Source organism: Taudactylus pleione, unplaced genomic scaffold, assembly GCF_031769625.1.
Source record: "Taudactylus pleione unplaced genomic scaffold, aTauple2 ptg000984l, whole genome shotgun sequence".
Taxonomy (NCBI): domain Eukaryota; kingdom Metazoa; phylum Chordata; class Amphibia; order Anura; family Myobatrachidae; genus Taudactylus; species Taudactylus pleione.
This window is the reverse complement of record NW_028285385.1, coordinates 522,054-545,182: the sequence shown is the minus strand read 5'-3', so window position 1 is coordinate 545,182 and position 23,129 is coordinate 522,054. Positions and strand designations below refer to the sequence as shown.

The window sequence follows — 23,129 nt, the reverse complement described above, 5'->3', positions numbered from 1 at the left end:
GGATTTTGTTCATTTCCTGCTAAGCCCTGGTAGCTTCTTGATTAGCTGCCGTAGCTTGGAACAAGGCTTTAACAATGTCCTCCATGTTGTCTTTAGGGGTAGGCTGAAAGCAGAACCTGGCCTCTCTGAGCATCTGCTGACGCCACTTTCATGGATTCCACATCTGTCTCTTTAAATTTTAAAGGAAAATTTTTCCTTGCTGCAATTTTAGTGTGATTGCCCGCCTTCTCCAACAAATGTGACACAGTCGGGATAGGGGTCCCTATCCTGGGGTAGATGGACTCCCTCTTTACACACACAGCAGCCAGAGAAACAGGACACAAGTCTGGGGTTCTGGTCGGCGCCAGTCTTTATTGTACCAAACGCATAAACAAAATAAAACATAAACAAAAGCCTAGCCCATCTGGGCTCTAACTAGACAGTAGGTTCCATTACTACCAGAACACTAAAACAAGACCACATCCACAGTACTTACAGGTTGTACATCAACCAGTGTCTCAGAGCAAGCTAGCCTGCGGGCCTGCTCTCCCAGGTGTGAGACCCTCAGCCACAAACAAACCCAGTTTATATTAGCCATTTCCAGGTGCAAGCCCTAATGAGCCTGCTACCAGGCTCAAAGGCCCAAGACCTGGAGTGGCCTGTGGATGGAGCCCTCCCTCTCCTCACATCCACACCCCCAGGACCCATTCCGGCTTTTCTCTAAAGCCGACATTTCTAGTCTATTTTTCCCAAACAGACTTCTCCTGGGGGTTTCAGAACACATAGGACAGGAATCTAGGACATACATAGAAGCCATTCCACACTTCTCAAGTGTTTCTATCACAAAATATATATATATACAGCCATGGCCAAAAGTTTTGAGAATGACACAAGTATTGGTTTTCACAGTTTGCTGCTTCAGTGTTTTTAGAGGTATACGGAAGTAAAATTACAAGCATTTCATAAGTGTCAAAGGCTTTTATTGACAATTACAATAAGTTTATGCTAAGAGTCAATATTTACAGTGTTGAACAACAGTTTCCATGATCCCTGGAGGACGGACAATTAACACCACTTCCGGACGATGTCACTTCCTACCGAGTTTCTTGCAAAAATAATTAAGAAAAGAAAAAATATCTTTTTTTTCTCTTTATTATTACTATTATGTTCATTATTCATATTGTCACCAGTACTATATATCTTTTTGAAATTCATTATGTCACTTATATTATGCGATCAAGACATTTGAGTTTTTATGTAATTATGTACTGTTTGTTTTATGTGAAAACTTCACGCAGCACTAATTTGACCATATCGATTGATTACACCTGTTGAAACAGGTATTAATAGTGTTGACAGACATAAGAGCATACCTGTGCTCAAGGAGTTATGCTTTTTGATAAAGCCTCCAACAGGGAGGCGAAATGTGTCAGTAACACCTATTACTTTTGGATTTGCTATTAGTGACCACATGCTGCTATTATTCCCCTTTATGACATCCATTCATGGACTAAACCAGAGGTCTGCCTAGTATGGGGATTACTCACCTACATTACAACACGTGGGGCCATCACAAGCCAACTTTACTTCTGCCCGTGGAGCGGCTTGTATAATCACACGCACAATTGTCATCGCACACACAGTGTTACTGCAGCCGAGGGTGGCATGCACCACTGCAGATTTGGAGACCTGTGTGTGCAGCAGTGGACTCTGATATTCGTTCTTTATTTGGATGTGGTGAGAGCCATAATTGGACAGACTGTATTTTACTAACTCATTACCTTACCATCGATGGTTCAGACGTGGATTTCTTAGGTCACTCACTATAGCCCATTAGATTTTCAATTAAGTGGATTGCTGCTATTAATATATTATTGAGCTATATGAAGGGTTGTTTTATTAGTACTAAGGTACTGTTATTTTAACTATATATAAAAACATGTTAATTGAACTAGCATCTTGATCTTTTTTGTTTCTGTTCCATACCCAAATATATACATATATATATATATATATATATATAAATTAATTTTCTTCTGTAGAATATAATTTTATACTACAGTGATTTCTGATGCGTTTTCAACCAGCTGCACATATATATATATATATAATATATATATTGGTACTGTTTATATAATTTTATGTATATGTATGAATTGTGTGTGTTAATTAAACAGAGATTGATTTTATTAGTATAAATTGTGTGTGTACTGGAGTGCTAATCTGACAGTACATGATTTAGTGTACATGAATTTATAATGGTACACAACAGCGGAGTATTTTTTTTCCCAAAAATTTCGTATATACTTGTTTTGAAAATTTTCAATAATATTACAGTACTGCAAATACCGCTGCAATTTCTAAATATTTCTAGAAGTTCATATACATTTTTTTTCTCCTGTGTGACATTTCTGATGACTAAAAAGAGCAAATTTCTTTTTAAAACATTTCCCACACTCAGAACATGGAAATGGTTTATCACCTGTGTGACTTCTCTGATGTGTAACAAGATCTGATTTCCGTGTATAACATTTCCCACACTCAGAGCATGGAAATGGTTTCTCACCCGTGTGAGTTTTCTGATGTACAGCAAGATGAGATTTCTGTCCAAAACATTTCCCACACTCAGAGCATGAAAATGGCTTCTCACATGTGTGACTTCTCTGATGTCTAACAAGATCTGATTTCTGTGTAAAACACTTCCTACACTCAGGACACGGAAATGGTTTCTCACCTGTGTGACTTCTCTGATGTCTAACAAGATATGATTTCTGTGTAAAACATTTCCCACAATCAGAACATGAATATGGCTTCTCACCTGTGTGTACTTGTTGATGTTTAATAAGCTCTGATTTTTCTCTAAAACATTTCCCACATTCAGAGCATGGAAATGGTTTCTCATTTGTGTGAGTTCTCTGATGTCTAACAAAATTGGATTTCTGTGTAAAACATTTCCCACATTCAAGACATGGAAATAGTTTCTCATCTGTGTGACTTATCTGATGTGTAACAAGATGCGATTTCTGTGTAAAACATTTCCCACACTCAGAACATGAAAATGGCTTCTCACCTGTGTGACTTCTCTGATGTCTAACAAGAGGTGATTTATGTGTAAAACATTTCCCACATTCAGAACACGGAAATGGCCTCTCACCTGTGTGACTTCTCTGATGTACATCAAGTGTGCCCTGCTGTGTAAAACATTTCCCACACTCAGAACATGAATATGGTCTCTCACCTGTGTGAATCTTTCTATATTTAGTAAGAGCACCTTTCAGTATAAAACATTTCCCACATTCAGAACACAGAAGAGGTCTTTTAGCTGGTTGAAGTCTCTTCTGATGTATAGAAAGACTGATGTGCATGGCAAAATCTTTACCACATTCAGAACATGACAATGGTTTATCACCTGTGTGATCTAAGTTATGTGTAACACTACTGGGATTATCAGGGGAACATTCCTCATGGTTGGAGGGATCGGATGATATATCAGCACTGTGAGATGCTGGATGTATACTGGGGGTAATGGGGTTTTCTCCTGGAGAGTCCTGTGAGAAATTATCGTCATCTAGGTCACAATATGGAGATAATATGACATGTCTCCCCGAGTTATTCCTGCTGTTGTGTCCATCTGCTGGGAACAGAATAATTATATGGGAATTATCCTCACTGCAGAACTATACCACACTGTGTTACTATAAAAATTTAGATATCTCTGCACTAAAAGTGTAATGTAAAAGCAGTTCATTAAAATATAAAAAGGACAAATGAGTGCTAAAAATAATTAAACGTAAAGGCACATGTAAAGCAAACATTATTCATTATGTTTATAGCCCTTCTGGGGATAGTTTGGAAGGAGCAGGTACTTGTGTTGTGTAAGTCTTGAATAGTATGGCAAGAAACTAGCCTTATCTTACCCAACTCATGGCAATCTTCAATCCTATATGGAGTTGAAGACTAGGGTGTGTCTGGCCACAATCAGCCACTCTTGATGATGTCACTATGGGTCCAGGACCTTGGCTTGCACGTACTTCTCGGATGTCCCTTAGGCTTCCATTATGTTTCGTGCTGTGTTGGCACTTTCTAAAGTATGCCCAACTATCCACAAGCTTGCTCCTTTTATGTATGCTTAAAAACCTTAGTTTTCCATTTGTTGAAAATTTACTCTGAATGTACAGTAAAAATGACGGCAAGCACCTTACGTTCCCATATAGGAATAGAAACATTTTTAAAAATGCTTGTTAAAAAATAAATATAAATGTATAAAAGATGAACTATTAAACGTTTAAAAAATGTTTTGTAGGGTTTGTATTAAAAAGCGTTAGTATTGTAAAAGGTTATAGAGATGCATTCAGTTCTAGGTCTATGTTAACACCAGAAGGTTGTAGTGTTTTTAGTTTATAAATCCATTTATTTATTTTTTTGTTTTAAGCTTCTTGGTAGACTTCCTCCTCTCCAATTATGATTTTTGAAAGGCAGGACATTTGAGTGCCATAGGGTCTTTGTACTTCTAGCAGATAATCAAAAATGTAATTGAGTGAAATGGCACTGAGGCATATAGAGCATATAATGAAAAGTAGTATTGCCCTGTTTTCTCCAGTAGTTGTGTATCACCGGATGAAAATCATATATTGGGGAAACATAAAAAAAGAGAAAAAAAACAAAAAAAATATTGTGTAATACAGCATGGTAGATGATAAAGAGATCCTGGGAAAAAAAACGCAAAAAAGGCCCTTCTCTTATTCTTTGGGTAGGTCCACACAACAGATTGGAATGTCAGGAGTCCCCGTCAACGCATTTCGATCCAATTAGGATCTTTCTCAAGGTGTAGGGAACTACTGGCATGGTTAGGTATATATACCCCAAACAATAATCATTTAGTCAATTCACAAGGGTTGTCTAACCCTTCTTCTTGTATAACATTATACCTAATTAATATCCTAATACAATGAAACACTATCCATATTCCTAGTGCTCTCCGTTTGCCGTCTGTGTCGCAGTGACGCGGCGCAGTGTCCACATGCTCTGCACTTCTGGAAATCGCCATGTGATCGGGGCTTGCCCAATTATAGGATCATTAATACCTGACAGGCCCATCTATTATATATATATATATATGGAAAAGCTCCTAATTTGAAGGACCGCCTGGTGAATAATGCCCATCTAGATACCATAAAGAGACCAGGACAAGTTTTATCAGTTGGTTTTTATAGATGTGGAAGTTGCATTGACTGTAATAATATTAAAGGTACAATAATGAAGAAGTGCGAAATGATTAGTATTAGTAATAAAAAACACGAAATCAAGGAATTCATTAAGTGCAATACCAGCAATAGAATATATTCCATAGAATGCGTCTGTATAAATATCGGTAGGACCACTAGACCCCTGAAAGAAGGGGGAGCATATCCGCAAAAAAGGGCCTAGAAACACATGCGTTATCAGCACATATAAAAAAGTACATGCATGTGCAATTAGTAATAAACATTTTTTTAATGGTATTAAACTAATAAAAGGGGATTTGAGATGTAATGATATCATTGAGGCAATTGCAAAATCAGAGATGAAATTAATTTATCTATATGGAACATTATACCTGGTGGCCTGAAAAGTGATTTTGAACTCATGTGGTTTTTATAAAGATGTGGCTATTTTTATATTATTTTATCTTTAGGACCATTTTTACATGATGTAACATTGTATTTTTTTATATGTATTTAATTGTTTTTAGATCTATATGAGATCTTCACTTCAATCTTAAGAAAATGTACATTATCACCATTTGAATGGGACCTTTTATGATTACATGAGTCTCCTGGCGGATATATCATTTGCAATTGGATGAGAGGCTAAAGAAAGATGTCTTTTGGAACCATATTTTATGTGGACCTCAACAAAATGGCCGCTGGCATCGACTAGAGAATTGACTTCCGGGCTGGCGAGCCCCGATCACATGACGATCGCTGGAAGTGCGGAGCACGTGGACACCGGCGCCGCGTCACTTCCGGTTCGTGTAACTGGAAGTGACGGCAACATAGACGGCAAACAAAGGGCACCAGGAATATGGATAGTGTTTAATTGTATTAGGATATTAATTAGGTATGATGTTACATATGAAGAAGGGTTAGATAACACATGTGAATTGGCTAATTGATTATTGTTTGGGGTATATATACCCGACCATGCCAGTAGTCCCCTACACCTTGAGAAAGATCCTAATTGGATCGAAACGCGTTGGTGGGGACTCCTGACATTCCAATCTGTTGTGTGGACCTACCCAAAGGATAAGAGAAGGGCCTTTTTTGCGGGATTTTTCCCAGGATCTCTTTATCATCTACCATGAAAGGACCTTTGCTATACCATCCTGTTGCTTTGGGTATGAACTCCATTCTTTTATCTTTTATGCTGTTTTTTAGACCTGTGATGCATTAATAAATATATTTATGGTGATTTTACCTGTCCTGTTGATTATATGAATAAAACCACCTTTTGAACGTCTGGAGAATTAAAGATTTTTTTCATTTGGAATCAAAGCACGTTACATGCATGATTGACCAGCAGAAGCTGTGAGTGTCTTGTGTGGGGGCAATTCTATTTCTCACTTGTGAGGTGTTGGTGTAAGCCAAAGGATTTGGGATCACTATATGCCTATATACCAGCTTAAAGCTGTGAGTGCTTTGTGTGGGGGGCAGCCCCAATACACATATTTGTAGATCTTAAAGAAAGGATTTATGTCACACAAATATTTATTGTATATTGTACAAAATCTTTACAGCTGTATTATACATTGTTTTTTTTCTCTCTTGTTATGTTACCCTGGTATATGATTTTCATCCGGTGATACACAACTACTGGAGAAAATAGGGGAGTACTACTTTTCATTATATGCTCTATATGCCTTAGTGCCATTTCACTCAATAACATTTTCAATTATCTGCTATTTGGGAGGGCTTTTGTGTAACCCCTTTTTTTGTGGTGTTTATCCTGGATTGGCTTTGTGCAACAGGTGATACCACATTTTCATCTTTGTACTTCTAGGAAGTGTTTTGAAATGCTATGAGTGGTAAGTCTTCTTTTGATGTCAAATATGTTCGGCCAAGCATATTTTGACATCTCTATTGTCTGCCCGATGCATTGATTTCTACATTGGCACTCCATTAGATAATTTTATATATATATATATATATATATATATATATATATATATGCTAGCTGGAGTACCCGGCGTTGCTCGGGATTTTAAGATCCCTCCAACAAACCTCTCCTTAGACAGGACTCACGAAAAGTGTGACAAAGTTCCCCATCGACAGTCCTAAGGTCTTCGAAGGAAGTAGGACCTGTAACAGTGTGAAGCAGACTTTGAAGATAGAAGCATTCAAAATATGTCGGATGTGCAACACGGCCAAGAGCTTCTGTTGCTCTGATACCAGGAAGACTATCTACAGCGACTCCCTGTTTTCTGCGCATAAAAACTTTTCGAGAAGCATTCCATGTGTAATATTTTGGCAGCTCACAGTACAGCAGGGTCCTTGCAAAGTCATCATTTTAACACAGTTCGAAGAAAGAAGTCAATGTTGTAGAATAATTTGGTATAGTTAGACAGCTGAGAATGCTGGGAAAGCCTGCTAAAGCTCTCTTCGATAATAAACATTAAGATCATGGCAACACAAAACGCTTGCTCCGAGGCCCTACCCATATGCTGTGAGGCCCCACAATGAGCGTACAGCAAAAATGTATTAATTAATTCAAAATTAACAGTAATTCATTTCAATTTCAAATTTTTTTTGTTGCATCGGCCGTGTTTTAATACGCTCGTATGTAAAATTTCACGATCTTGGCTTGTAAACTGTGGATTTGTATAGAAAGACAGAAGGACAAATTTTCACTTTTATATAGTAGATAGTGATGTGTTCCTTAATGTAGTATGTTTTCCTGTTTAGTTTGATTTAAAGTTGTTAAGGGTTTAGTGCTTCTGATACCTTCATTTTTACAAGCTTGAGAATTCAAGCAATGGTGGAGTCAGTTTTCCATTTTTGTTTTGATATTGTTCTCTGTTTCAGTGTAGCTTCTAACCAGTTCATGGATAGGTTATTTACCTTATTATAAATAATTATGTGTTTCTCTGTGGGGATAGTTTTAAGCTCCACATCCAGAAGTAATATGTTCTAATGTTTTTGTAAAATTTATTCTATAAAATGGTGATTGCTACTATATTGTGTGATGAATGCAGTGGAGTATTTCCCCTCTGGCATATTTTTATTTTTGCATTGTATGAATGGATCTTCTATCCATCTCAGCTGTTTTCCTGATTTCTTCTTCAAGGAACTTCCCGTCATTTTAATGAAGTGTCTTTCATTTCTTTAATTTAGATCATGAAATTGGCTTCTTCTGTACAGTTTTTTATAACATGTCTAAATTTGCCATCTGGGATAGTTGCAACCCACTTTCTATGGTGATTGCTGGATATTGGTAGTCATTTATTGCCATTCACCTCCTTTATGTAGGTTTTTGTATTTATGGCATTATCTTTTATATGAGTTTCTAAGTAAAAGAATGTTACCTTTTCTTTGCTTGAGTTTTTTTCAAATTAAAATTAATGTTATTATTAATTTTTTTCATGACTTCTTGTAGGTTTTTTTTTATGACTTCTTGTAGGTTATTATCTGATCTGTTCCAGATGAAGAATATATCATTGATGTATGTATACCAACAAATTACGTGTTTACTGGCATAGCTGGGTACAAATGTATCCATGGCTTTACCAAATTTTTGGAGGAAGAACGCTCCATTGAACCAAAAATAATTAAAGGTTAAAATAAATTAAAATATTCTCAAATTGAAAATTCATTATTACATATGAAAATGTATCTATTGGATCGGGCTGTTGCTCATGGAGGAAAGATAGTGTCTGATGTGAGAGCATCCTGTGTCGTGGTCGATGAAGATATAAAGGGACTTCACATCACTTGTCCCCAAGTATGTATGGTTCTTTCCATTCCAATTTTTAAACAGATTGTCATAAAAAAGCGATGTTTTGAGCCTGTGCAGATCACTCTCCAGGTCTTAAATAGCCTATATGCTAAAATGTCATGGAAATTACAAGAAGCTAAAACAGTCACTACTAACAGAGTGCAGGCGTGATCTATAGATTATCTCACACACAGGTCATACTAGCTGCATCCTGCTGTGTCCTCACACTCTCCATATCTCCATCTCAGTATGTGTAACAGAGTGCAGGCATGGTCTATACATTATATATCACACACAGGTCATACTAGCTATATCCTGCTGTGTCCTCACACTCTCTGGATCTCCATCTCAGTATCTGTAAGCATCGGATTATATCTAGCAAGGAACATCTCTATTGAAAGTCAATATACACCACAGAGTGTGGGAAGGAGACAGGTCAGATCTCTGTGTTGCTAACACACAGTGACATGATGTGAGGGGGAGAGCAGGAGTATAATAGGAGCTGATGGCTCCTGATGTATGAGATACAACAGAGAGTGTGGGGAGGAGACTGGTCAGATCTCTGGGCTGGTAACATACAGTGACAAGATGTGAGGGAGAGAATGAGTCTAATAGGGGCTGATGGTTTCTGACTCCCCCACTGGTCAGATAAATTTCCCTCATTAGTTTGTACTGACAGAGGAGGTTGCAAAGTAAGAGATTGTTGTAGTGAGTGAGCAAGGAGAATGTGATTCTTTTCTGTAATAAGTGTTTACTACTCACCTGTGCTGATATCTGTAGGTATTTCCTCCTCCTTACACTGATCACCATTCACATACATCTCTTCTTCTGCTTTTATATCTTCTACCTTCATATTAGTCATATAAGTCTCTTCTTCTCCCTCTGTATCTTCTGCCTTCAAATCAGTCACATACGTCTTTTCTTCTCCCTCTATATCTTCTGCCATCATATGAGTCACATACCGCTCTTCTTCTCTTTTTATAGCTTCTACCTTCATATTAGTCATATGAGTCTCTTCTTCTCCCTCTATATCTTCTGCCTTATTATCAGTCACATACATCTCTTCTTCTCCCTCTGTATCTTCTGCCTTCATATCTGTCACATACGTCTCTTCTTCTCCCTCTATAGCTTCTATCTTAATATCAGTCATACCTTCACCCTAAGTAAACCACAAAACAAAAAAATAAGACTTAACTAATGTTTAATTTCATTAATTGAAACTATACAGTATAATATTAGTGTATAACACACACAGTTTCTCTACAGATCATATAGTGACAGTCACTTTGGTATATTGGTGAGACAATAAATCCCATCTACCTGATGCTCCTCTGGGATCCTGGGATTCTCCTCTGTACAATCCTGTGAATACAGAAGACGGGGACATCTCTCTGGGGTATTTCTGTTACTGGGTCCATCTGTAGGAGACACACAGTGACTGAGTACATTGTATATATGTGATAATCAAGTGATGTCAATATAGGGGTCCCCCATACCTGCTCTCCCCTGTACAATAAATGACAGTCTCCTCTTACCCAGTGATGTGAGGGACCGGTGATTCTCCATCACCACGTCCTTGTACAGACCCCTCGTGTTCCTCTATATACTCCTCCACCTGCAAGGAGACATAAACAGTGATATCCTGACACCTTATAGGAACCTGACAAACACAATCATCACCCAGACACATCCCCTGGTGTTACTGTATAATGTTCCATTCCCAGCAGTCACCTCTCCAATCTTCACCCACACACATCCCCTGGTGTTACTGTATAATTTCCCATTCCCAGCAGTCACCTCTCCAGTCACCCCCCAGACACGTCCCCTGGTGTTACTGTATAATGTCCCATTCCCAGCAGTCACCTCTCCAGTCAGCGGCTGAATGATCTTGTTGGTGAGTTCCAGGATCTTCTGGTCATTGTGTCTGTCATGTATCAGTAAATGAGGCACCGTGATGGGGCTCTGGGTCCTGCTCAATCCTCCTGACATACAGGGACGGCTGCTGGGTGACTCACACTCACCGGATGTCTTCTTCACTACTGTGTAACCCTGTGTAATAGGGGAGACATAATATATAATGGAAATAAACTTTATTGTGAGTTGTTTTTACTGGTTAAATGTGGAAATTATACAAGGTTCTAGTTTACATATAGAGCAGATATTCTATCTGTAACCATACTGTATTCCATATACATTCTCTGGCAGTGATCGCGCTGAGTGACAAAATATGTGGGTGCCAGGGCCCTCCTCTTTAAAAAAAATATCTGACCATTTCTAAGTCCCATCATAATTTATGCTTTAGAGCTCCCCACAGCCCACAGATTTGGGTAGGATGTCTGCCATGTATGTAACGGACCCAAATGTTGTCCGTAATGTGAAGATGCATGTTAATAATTCTTCTCCACAGCTAATACCGATGCCAGTATGTAAGGAAGGGTCAATATGTACTGTGGATGATGTTGATAACTCAGGGAATAACTTTTTTCAGCTTGACAGGACAGAGACTGAAATGTGTAATCATGCATGTTGTAGCATAAAACAGATAGCCAATGATCTTACAACTGTAACAGAGTCAGGGCAGAATATAAATGTTATTAGCAGCCCGGGAACCAAGGTCTTGGCAGTGACTACACGCAGTGCTGCAACAAAGAGAGTGTACATTAACCACTTCACTCCCCCTCTGTGGGGGCAGCAGCACTAACATAGTGTGTATTAACCCCTGCAGGTGTGGAGGACAGCAGTGAGCATTTAGATGTAATTACTGAGAAGCAACTGGATGTACCCCAGTCTTACAGGCATGGCTTGTTGAAGGTGGCCCATGAGATTCCCTTGGAAGGACATCTAGGTGTGTTCAGAACCAAGGCCCATTAATACGCAATTTTAATTGGCCCGGCATGATGACCAACAGCTACTGTCGTTCATGTCATGTGTCCCAGATGGTTGGGAAATCCAGTGATGTGAAACGGGTGCCTTTAAAGCCTTTGCCAGTCATCTCAGAGCCTTTTGAATGAGTTGCTGTAGACTTTGTGGGGCCCCTAGGTATTTTCAGTAGCTCTGGAAAGGAATATATTTGGACAGTTATAGATTATGCCACCCGGTAGCCGGAAGCAGTGGCTTGGTCATCCATCCAGGAAGATATGGTTGCTGATGCCCTTATCGCCATCTTTTCCAGGGTGGAGTTCCCAAAAGAGATGTTAATGGCCCAAGGTACCCAATTCATGTCGAACCTCATGCAGAGCCTCTGCAAAAAAAGGATGCATGTGTATCAACTCATCACGACCCCATACCAACCCCAGACCAATGGGTTTGTGGAGAGACTTAATAGTACCCTGAAAGAGATGTTGCAGACCTTTGTGGAGTCCCAGGAAAGAGACTGGGAGAGGTTCCTGCCGCATCTCCTCTTTGCATACCACGAGGTGCCGCAGGAATAAATCGAATTTACACCCTCTGAACTCTTATATGGGCGTCACCCTTTACATTTGATCAGGGAAGAGTGGGAGGGTAAGCTGGTCACTCCTGAACAGTCAGTGGTACACTATGTAGTACAGTTCAGGTAGAAGCTGCAATCCCTGATGTGGATGGTGCAGGATAACCTTAAAGCTGCGCAGGCGAAACAAAATAGGTGAACACTATATTACGAAAGAAAATTATCCCGCACCAGTACAACTATATATTCATGAATATCGAAGATCTTATTTCACAAACTGCATCTTATTAAGGAATTACCTTCTCAATTATTAGATGCCTATGAGGTGCTACCCACTACTGTACTGAAACCATAAACACAAGACAAAGAAAGTATCTGTGTGGGTGCACTAAAGACCGTAATAATAAAATATAATACATCTTTATTGGTATACTTTAAAAATTGTGATTTACGATATAAACAACAGAGAAATATTTAAAATATAGAAAGTGTAATGAAGAAAGTAAATGTGTAATAAAATGTAGTAAAGCCTGTGGCTGCTGTCTGTGTACTTTGTTATAATAACGTAATCAAGGCTTAATAACCCATAATTGAAAATATCTCCTGTGTCATAAGATCACTTATATTTATTGTTCCACAATAAAGAAAATATGTTAAACCAACATACTGTGCCTACTGTCTTGTCTTTATATTAGAGTATTACTTCTCTGGTTAAATTGTAACATCAGACACTTAGGGATACTTGTATCTATTAGAACTGTTTCCAAAATTATATTAATGTAACAATATAGTGATTATGCAACACTGACTTCTATCAATACAGCTTTTTTTCTAATCTATATGCCGTGTTTTCTGGCTTGTCACATTTTCTACAAGGGACTTATAAGTTGGTATAGCTTTCAATGTTTTAATATATTTATTGCCTTCTATTGTGAGTACAGCCAGTCACTTTCACGAATGATGTTAAATATATATCTACTATAGATATCTAAAGTGATAGGATCTATTAGGAATCTCCACCAAGTCACAACCTATTCTCTATTGAGAATTTAATATAACATGAGCAACAGCGTATGTGTAAATAATTTGAGTGCACATTCAGACCTCTTAACTAGTTAATTTAGTAGATGCCGTTTTTCCAAGGTCTCTATGTCATTGATATAAATGAGTTACTGCAGTCTGTGACCTCTCACTGTGCTTTCTCTGCCATGCTGTTATATTCAGCTGTGGGGATCTGTTCTCCCTCTGTTACTATACACTGCTATTTGAAAGTATAGAACAGACAGTGCCCTCGGTAACTCCAACAATATATATTAGTGATGGGAAGCACAACAATGCTATTTCATCGTTCCGTGTATCTATGTTTCAAACAGGGGAAAAAATGATATTGCCCCGTAAGTGGAACGGATCTAATAGTGCATGTGACAGCATAATCTTGCCTTGTTATCTCCGTTATTCTAAATATTGCCTTCAAGATTGTCGAAACGCACCTCCATAGGTATACAATTTGATATACATAATAACTATACACTATGGGGAAAGATTAGAATCCTTTAACAAATACAATAAACTCTGGTTTTGTAATCAATAATATCCTCGGTGCGGGACCATCCAATAGTGTTTGTATAAACTAATAACCACCTACTGAGGGTACTGACTGCCAGCTACAGCTGATACATTCTGTATGGGGGTCCTGAGTGCTCCAGACACCTCCCTTTCTCTATAGGCTGTTACCCACCGAGAAGTGACTGCTTCAGCTGTATTATATGTAACACCAGGGTCTGCTCCACCTGTATTATATGTAACACTAATAACCACCTACTGAGGGTACTGACCACCTACAGCTGATACATTCTGTATGGGGGGTCTGAGTGCTCCGGACACCTCCCTTTCTCTATAGTCTGTTACCCACCGAGCAGTGACTGCTCCACCTGTATTATAGTAACACCAGGGTCTGCTCCACCTGTATTATATGTAATACTAATAACCACCTACTGAGAGTACTGACAGCCAGCTACAGCTGATACATTCTGTATGGGGGGTCTGAGTGCTCCGGACACCTCCCTTTCTCTATAGTCTGTTACCACCCGAGCAGTGACTACTCCAGCTATATTATAGTAACACCAGGGTCTGCTCCACCTGTATTATATGTAACACTAATAAACGCCTACTGAGGGTACTGACCACCAGCTACAGCTGAAATGTTCTGTATGGGGGGTCTGAGTGCACCGGGCACCTCCCTTTCTCTATAGTCTGTTACCCACCGAGCAGTGACTGCTCCACCTGTATTATACTAACACCAGGGTCTGCTCCACCTATATTATATGTAATACTAATAACCACCTACTGAGAGTACTGACAGCCACCTACAGCTGATACATTCTGTATGGGGGGTCTGAGTGCTCCGGACACCTCCCTTTCTCTATAGTCTGTTACCACTCGAGCATTGACTACTCCAGCTATATTATAGTAACCCCATGGTCTGCTCCACCTGTATTATATGTAACACTAATAACCACCTACTGAGGGTACTGACCACCAGCTACAGAAGTTACATTCTGTATGTTTTTTTAGTGTTTAGTATAAATATGGACAAATGGAAGATCAGCCCTATCCCTGAGAAAGAACCAAACCATGTGAAACACGTTGGGTACAAGTTGGCAACGGACGGAGATTAACTGGAAAGTTCCCTCCCAAACATCGGAGACCGATGACGTCATCCAGGGGGATGTGACTCAGCACGCCGAATTCGCTGTGAGTCCAGCGCAAACCATCATCGGTAACCTGGCCCCATCTTATCAGGCATCAGACTGAGCACAGAACGAGTGTTACAGGCATACCTGCCGGGTATGTACCGGACCACATCCAAGAGGAAGAAGACGACCATCTTAGGGTACGGTAGGGACAGTTCACCTTGTGATTGCCGTTCCACATGACCCTCACAGGGACTCACTCTTAAACATATTCTCATAGGAGCTATACACATGGGCTTGATCGGCCGGCCGGATTCCCCTAAAAGTACTCGCTGCCTCATAGAGAGCAAATTCAGGTGAATTCAGTGGCAAATCGGGCTGCCAAGGGTGCGATGTTCCGGGCCGTTGCCAGCGTTTTAACGCCATTGCAACGGTGCATCGCACCTAATTGGATTAAGCCCATAATAATCTCAGTGCTTGTGCTGATTTATGTATGTGTATATCTTCTTTATAAATAAGGATTGCCTCCACATAAATATCAGCATTCAGTATAATCATATTAGATCCTATCCTTACACTACTGAGCTGCTTAGTACATCACAAGCGCAGGAAAGGCTTATTACTTTTACCTTAGTAACAATCGGCTGCTATATGTCACCGTGGTAACCTGCAATACTGTATAACTAGATGCTATAGGTCACCGTGGTAACCTGCAATACTGTATAACTAGATGCTATATGTCACCGTGGTAACCTGCAATGCTGTATAACTAGGTGCTATAGGTCACCGTGGTAACCTGCAATGCTGTATAACTAGATGCTATATGTCACCGTGGTAACCTGCAATACTGTATAACTAGATGCTATATGTCACCGTGGTAACCTGCAATACTGTATAACTAGATGCTATATGTCACCGTGGTAACCTGCAATGCTGTATAACTAGATGCTATATGTCACCGTGGTAACCTGCAATGCTGTATAACTAGATGCTAAATGTCACCGTGGTAACCTGCAATGCTGTATAACTAGATGCTATGTGTCACCGTGGTAACCTGCAATACTGTATAACTAGATGCTATATGTCACCGTGGTAACCTGCAATGCTGTATAACTAGATGCTATATGTCACCGTGATAACCTGCAATGCTGTATAACTAGATGCTATGTGTCACCGTGGTAACCTGCAATGCTGTATAACTAGATGCTATGTGTCACCGTGGTAACCTGCAATGCTGTATAACTAGATGCTATATGTCACCGTGGTAACCTGCAATGCTGTATAACTAGATGCTATATGTCACCGTGGTAACCGGCAATGCTGTATAACTAGATGCTATATGTCTCCGTGGTAACCGGCAATGCTGTATAACTAGATGCCAAATGTCACCGTGGTAACCGGCAATGCTGTATAACTAGATGCTATGTGTCACCGTGGTAACCTGCAATGCTGTATAACTAGATGCTATATGTCACCGTGGTAACCTGCAATGCTGTATAACTAGATGCTATGTGTCACCGTGGTAACCTGCAATGCTGTATAACTAGATGCTATGTGTCACCGTGGTAACCTGCAATGCTGTATAACTACATGCTATATGTCACCGTGGTAACCTGCAATGCTGTATAACTACATGCTATAGGTCACCGTGGTAACCTGCAATGCTGTATAACTAGATGCTATAGGTCACCGTGGTAACCTGCAATGCTGTATAACTAGATGCTATGTGTCACCGTGGTAACCTGCAATGCTGTATAACTAGATGCTATATGTCACCGTGGTAACCTGCAATGCTGTATAACTAGATGCTATGTGTCACCGTGGTAACCTGCAATGCTGTATAACTAGATGCTATGTGTCACCGTGGTAACCTGCAATGCTGTATAACTAGACGCTATGTGTCACCGTGGTAACCGGCAATGCTGTATAACTAGATGCTATGTGTCACCGTGGTAACCTGCAATGCTGTATAACTAGATGCTATGTGTCACCGTGGTAACCTGCAATGCTGTATAACTAGATGCTATGTGTCACCGTGGTAACCTGCAATGCTGTATAACTAGATGCTATGTGTCACCGTGGTAACCTGCAATGCTGTATAACTAGATGCTATGTGTCACCGTGGTAACCTGCAATGCTGTATAACTAGATGCTATATGTCACCGTGGTAACCTGCAATACTGTATAACTAGATGCTATGTGTCACCGTGGTAACCTGCAATGCTGTATAACTAGACGCTATAGGTCACCGTGGTAACCTGCAATGCTGTATAACTAGACGCTATAGGTCACCGTGGTAACCTGCAATGCTGTATAACTAGACGCTATAGGTCACCGTGGTAACCTGCAATGCTGTATAACTAGACGCTATAGGTCACCGTGGTAACCTGCAATGCTGTATAACTAGACGCTATAGGTCACCGTGGTAACCTGCAATGCTGTATAACTAGACGCTATAGGTCACCGTGGTAACCTGCAATGCTGTATAACTAGACGTTATAGGTCACCGTGGTAACCTGCAATGCTGTATAACTAGACGTTATAGGTCACCGTGGTAACCTGCAATGCTGTATAACTAGACGTTATAGGTCACCGTGGTAACCTGCAATGCTGTATAACTAGACGCTATAGGTCACCGTGGTAACCTGCAATGCTGTATAACTAGACGCTATAGGTCACCCTGGTAACCAGCAATGCTGTATAACTAGATGCTATAGGTCACCGTGGTAACCTGCAATGCTGTATAACTAGATGCCATATGTCTCCGTGGTAACCTGCAATGCTGTATAACTAGATGCCAAATGTCACCGTGGTAACCTGCAATGCTGTATAACTAGATGCCAAGTGTCACCGTGGTAACCTGCAATGCTGTATAACTAGATGCTATGTGTCACCGTGGTAACCTGCAATGCTGTATAACTAGATGCTATGTGTCACCGTGGTAACCTGCAATGCTGTATAACTAGATGCTATGTGTCACCGTGGTAACCTGCAATGCTGTATAACTAGATGCTATGTGTCACCGTGGTAACCTGCAATGCTGTATAACTAGATGCTATATGTCACCGTGGTAACCTGCAATGCTGTATAACTAGATGCTATATGTCACCGTGGTAACCTGCAATGCTGTATAACTAGATGCTATATGTCACCGTGGTAACCTGCAATGCTGTATAACTAGATGCTATATGTCACCGTGGTAACCTGCAATACTGTATAACTAGATGCTATATGTCACCGTGGTAACCTGCAATACTGTATAACTAGATGCTATATGTCTCCGTGGTAACCTGCAATGCTGTATAACTAGATGCCAAATGTCACCTTGGTAACCTGCAATGCTGTATAACTAGATGCTATGTGTCACCGTGGTAACCGGCAATGCTGTATAACTAGATGCTATATGTCACCGTGGTAACCTGCAATGCTGTATAACTACATGCTATGTGTCACCGTGGTAACCTGCAATGCTGTATAACTAGATGCTATGTGTCACCGTGGTAACCTGCAATGCTGTATAACTAGATGCTATGTGTCACCGTGGTAACCTGCAATGCTGTATAACTAGATGCTATAGGTCACCGTGGTAACCTGCAATGCTGTATAACTAGATGCTATAGGTCAACGTGGTAACCTGCAATGCTGTATAACTAGATGCTATAGGTCACCGTGGTAACCTGCAATGCTGTATAACTAGATGCTATAGGTCACCGTGGTAACCTGCAATGCTGTATAACTAGATGCTATAGGTCACCGTGGTAACCTGCAATGCTGTATAACTAGACGCTATAGGTCACCGTGGTAACCTGCAATGCTGTATAACTAGACGCTATAGGTCACCGTGGTAACCTGCAATGCTGTATAACTAGACGCTATAGGTCACCGTGGTAACCTGCAATGCTGTATAACTAGACGCTATAGGTCACCGTGGTAACCTGCAATGCTGTATAACTAGACGCTATAGGTCACCGTGGTAACCTGCAATGCTGTATAACTAGACGCTATAGGTCACCGTGGTAACCTGCAATGCTGTATAACTAGACGCTATAGGTCACCGTGGTAACCTGCAATGCTGTATAACTAGACGCTATAGGTCACCGTGGTAACCTGCAATGCTGTATAACTAGACGCTATAGGTCACCGTGGTAACCTGCAATGCTGTATAACTAGACGCTATAGGTCACCGTGGTAACCTGCAATGCTGTATAACTAGACGCTATAGGTCACCGTGGTAACCTGCAATGCTGTATAACTAGACGCTATAGGTCACCGTGGTAACCTGCAATGCTGTATAACTAGACGCTATAGGTCACCGTGGTAACCTGCAATGCTGTATAACTAGATGTTATGTGTCACCGTGGTAACCTGCAATGCTGTATAACTAGATGTTATATGTCACCGTGGTAACCTGCAATGCTGTATAACTAGATGTTATATGTCACCGTGGTAACCTGCAATGCTGTATAACTAGATGCTATGTGTCACCGTGGTAACCTGCAATGCTGTATAACTAGATGTTATATGTCACCGTGGTAACCTGCAATGCTGTATAACTAGATGCTATATGTCACCGTGGTAACCTGCAATGCTGTATAACTAGATGCAATGTGTCACCGTGGTAACCTGCAATGCTGTATAACTAGATGTTATATGTCACCGTGGTAACCTGCAATGCTGTATAACTAGATGTTATATGTCACCGTGGTAACCTGCAATGCTGTATAACTAGATGCTATGTGTCACCGTGGTAACCTGCAATGCTGTATAACTAGATGCTATATGTCACCGTGGTAACCTGCAATGCCGTATAACTAGACGCTATATGTCACCGTGGTAACCTGCAATGCTGTATAACTAGATGCTATAGGTCACCGTGGTAACCTGCAGTGCTGTATAACTAGATGCTATAGGTCACCGTGGTAACCTGCAATGCTGTATAACTAGATGCTATAGGTCACCGTGGTAACCTGCAATGCTGTATAACTAGATGCTATAGGTCACCGTGGTAACCTGCAATGCTGTATAACTAGATGTTATATGTCACCGTGGTAACCTGCAATGCTGTATAACTAGATGTTATATGTCACCGTGGTAACCTGCAATGCTGTATAACTAGATGCTATGTGTCACCGTGGTAACCTGCAATGCTGTATAACTAGATGTTATATGTCACCGTGGTAACCTGCAATGCTGTATAACTAGATGCTATATGTCACCGTGGTAACCTGCAATGCTGTATAACTAGATGCAATGTGTCACCGTGGTAACCTGCAATGCTGTATAACTAGATGTTATATGTCACCGTGGTAACCTGCAATGCTGTATAACTAGATGTTATATGTCACCGTGGTAACCTGCAATGCTGTATAACTAGATGCTATGTGTCACCGTGGTAACCTGCAATGCTGTATAACTAGATGCTATATGTCACCGTGGTAACCTGCAATGCCGTATAACTAGACGCTATATGTCACCGTGGTAACCTGCAATGCTGTATAACTAGATGCTATAGGTCACCGTGGTAACCTGCAGTGCTGTATAACTAGATGCTATAGGTCACCGTGGTAACCTGCAATGCTGTATAACTAGATGCTATAGGTCACCGTGGTAACCTGCAATGCTGTATAACTAGATGCTATATGTCACCGTGGTAACCTGCAATGCTGTATAACTAGATGCTATAGGTCACCGTGGTAACCGGCAATGCTGTATAACTAGATGCTATAGGTCACCGTGGTAACCGGCAATGCTGTATAACTAGATGCTATAGGTCACCGTGGTAACCTGCAATGCTGTATAACTAGATACTATAGGTCACAGTGGTAACCTGCAATGCTGTATAACTAGGTGCTATATGTCACCGTGGTAACCTGCAATGCTGTATAACTAGATACTATAGGTCACCGTGGTAACCTGCAATGCTGTATAACTAGATGCTATATGTCACAGTGGTAACCTGCAATGCTGTATAACTAGGTGCTATATGTCACCGTGGTAACCTGCAATGCTGTATAACTAGATACTATAGGTCACCGTGGTAACCTGCAATACTGTATAACTAGATGCTATATGTCACCGTGGTAACCTGCAATGCTGTATAACTAGATGCTATATGTCACCGTGGTAACCTGCAATGCTGTATAACTAGATGCTATATGTCACCGTGGTAACCTGCAATGCTGTATAACTAGATGCTATGTGTCACCATGGTAACCTGCAATGCTGTATAACTAGATGCTATATGTCACCGTGGTAACCTGCAATGCTGTATAACTAGATGCTATATGTCACCGTGGTAACCTGCAATGCTGTATAACTAGATGCTATATGTCACCGTGGTAACCTGCAATGCTGTATAACTAGATGCTATATGTCACCGTGGTAACCTGCAATGCTGTATAACTAGATGCTATGTGTCACCATGGTAACCTGCAATGCTGTATAACTAGATGCTATATGTCACCGTGGTAACCTGCAATGCTGTATAACTAGATGCTATATGTCACCGTGGTAACCTGCAATGCTGTATAACTAGATGCTATATGTCACCGTGGTAACCTGCAATGCTGTATAACTAGGTGCTATATGTCACCGTGGTAACCTGCAATGCTGTATAACTAGATGCTATATGTCACCGTGGTAACCTGCAATGCTGTATAACTAGATGCTATATGTCACCGTGGTAACCTGCAATGCTGTATAACTAAATGCTATATGTCACCGTGGTAACCGGCAATGCTGTATAACTAAATGCTATATGTCACCGTGGTAACCGGCAATGCTGTATAACTAGATGTTATGCTGCAGAAATATCTGGGTTTCTTTGCAGATTGCTTATACTTACATTTAGGATCTAACCCATGCGTCCTATACTATATGCAGTTATATGAACATTATCCCACAAGGATACCTGGGAAAGTCCATACACGTTGTATTGTATTGGTAATTAATATATCATTATATTGCTGCCCACTCAGATATATGGGACTATTATATGTATGTTACATGTGAATGCACCGTGTCACATATGAGCACTTAGATAAGACAACAGCATAATAATCAGGTGATGGCTGATGCTTTATTATACAGAGGGAATGTTCCTCCTTACTCTTACTGTGATTACCTGTATATATATATATATATATATATATTCCCCATAACTCTGAGCATTGGGCAATGATGTATTTGTCTGACCATAAATGATACAGATAATCAGTATATACGTCTCCCATCACACAGCTGGTCAGTGCTGAGGGGTTATTGGCCCTGGTTAGACCAGGCTTTATATCCTCTTTCTGTTACATTCTGTGTATTTCCTGACTTATTGCGCTATACAGATAACACCTCGGTCATTTCTTACTGACACTATTACAGGTTACATTATATTATTAGTAGGGTGAGTGCCCCAAATATATAGAGAGAACTTCCTGCTTCTGTTGTTGTTACCTGTATAATGATAAATGATAATGCAGCACCAGAGTCTGCTCCAGCTGTATTATAGTGAGAAAAAAATTGCTCCACCTGTATTATACCAACACTGGCATCTGCTCTACCTGTATATACATAGTGCAGCACTAAAGGCTGCTCCAGCTATATTGTAGTAACACCAGGGTCTGTTACACCTGTATTATATAGAACACTGGTGTCTGATATACCTGTATGATAATAATGAGGCACCACAGTCTGCTCCCCCTGTATAATAACAATAAATACCATCACCTGCTGCTTCTTCCTGCTGGGACCGTCACCCGGAAGCTGCAGTTATACAAGAAGACACGCCCCTCTAGATAGCCACGCCCCTCTCTCATCCGTGTACCTATGGCTACTGTCTGCCCCGCCCCTCTTATCGTAGTGACCGCCCTCCTCTCGTTCCCCTCAGTGCGGTAATTGGCCGCACTGGGGGGAACGAGTAGCCAATCAGGCGGCACACAGTAGGAAGGACGTCCTGTAACTAAGAGGCCACCAGCACCTGCCGCTCACAGCTTCATCACTAGAATAACAGCTGTATAGTATAATGGTGTCCTCATGTACGGTGACCAGCGGCCATATTCTTATAGTCT

At 40.5% G+C, this 23,129-nt stretch overlaps 1 protein-coding gene across 3 annotated transcripts; it reads right to left on the bottom strand.

Moving 5' to 3' along the window:
- Positions 1–953: 953 nt before the first annotated feature.
- On the bottom strand, positions 954–22,841 carry LOC148454560 (uncharacterized). Of its 3 annotated transcripts, none has more exons than XM_088460777.1 (6): positions 22,789–22,841; positions 10,813–10,998; positions 10,485–10,564; positions 10,270–10,367; positions 9,712–10,108; positions 954–3,613 (listed from the first exon to the last, which is right to left on the bottom strand). In XM_088460777.1, exons 3-6 carry the CDS (start codon positions 10,513–10,515, stop codon positions 2,358–2,360), a joined length of 1,782 nt encoding a protein of 593 aa, XP_088316903.1. In that variant the 5' UTR covers positions 10,516–10,564; positions 10,813–10,998; positions 22,789–22,841; the 3' UTR covers positions 954–2,357. The 3 variants fall into 3 exon arrangements, with proteins under 3 accessions (XP_088316903.1, XP_088316905.1, XP_088316904.1); XM_088460779.1 differs by having other exon boundaries at positions 954–3,610; XM_088460778.1 differs by having other exon boundaries at positions 22,725–22,795.
- Positions 22,842–23,129: the final 288 nt, after the last annotated feature.

Coding starts and splice junctions, on each gene's coding strand:
- LOC148454560 (XM_088460777.1), bottom strand. CDS start 10,515: ATGGAGAATCACCGGTCCCTCACATCACTGG. Junction 10,109..10,269: donor GGATCCCAGAGGAGCATCAG/GTAGATGGGATT, acceptor TGGTTTACTTAG/GGTGAAGGTATGACTGATAT. Junction 3,614..9,711: donor ACCTACAGATATCAGCACAG/GTGAGTAGTAAA, acceptor TTCTGTTCCCAG/CAGATGGACACAACAGCAGG.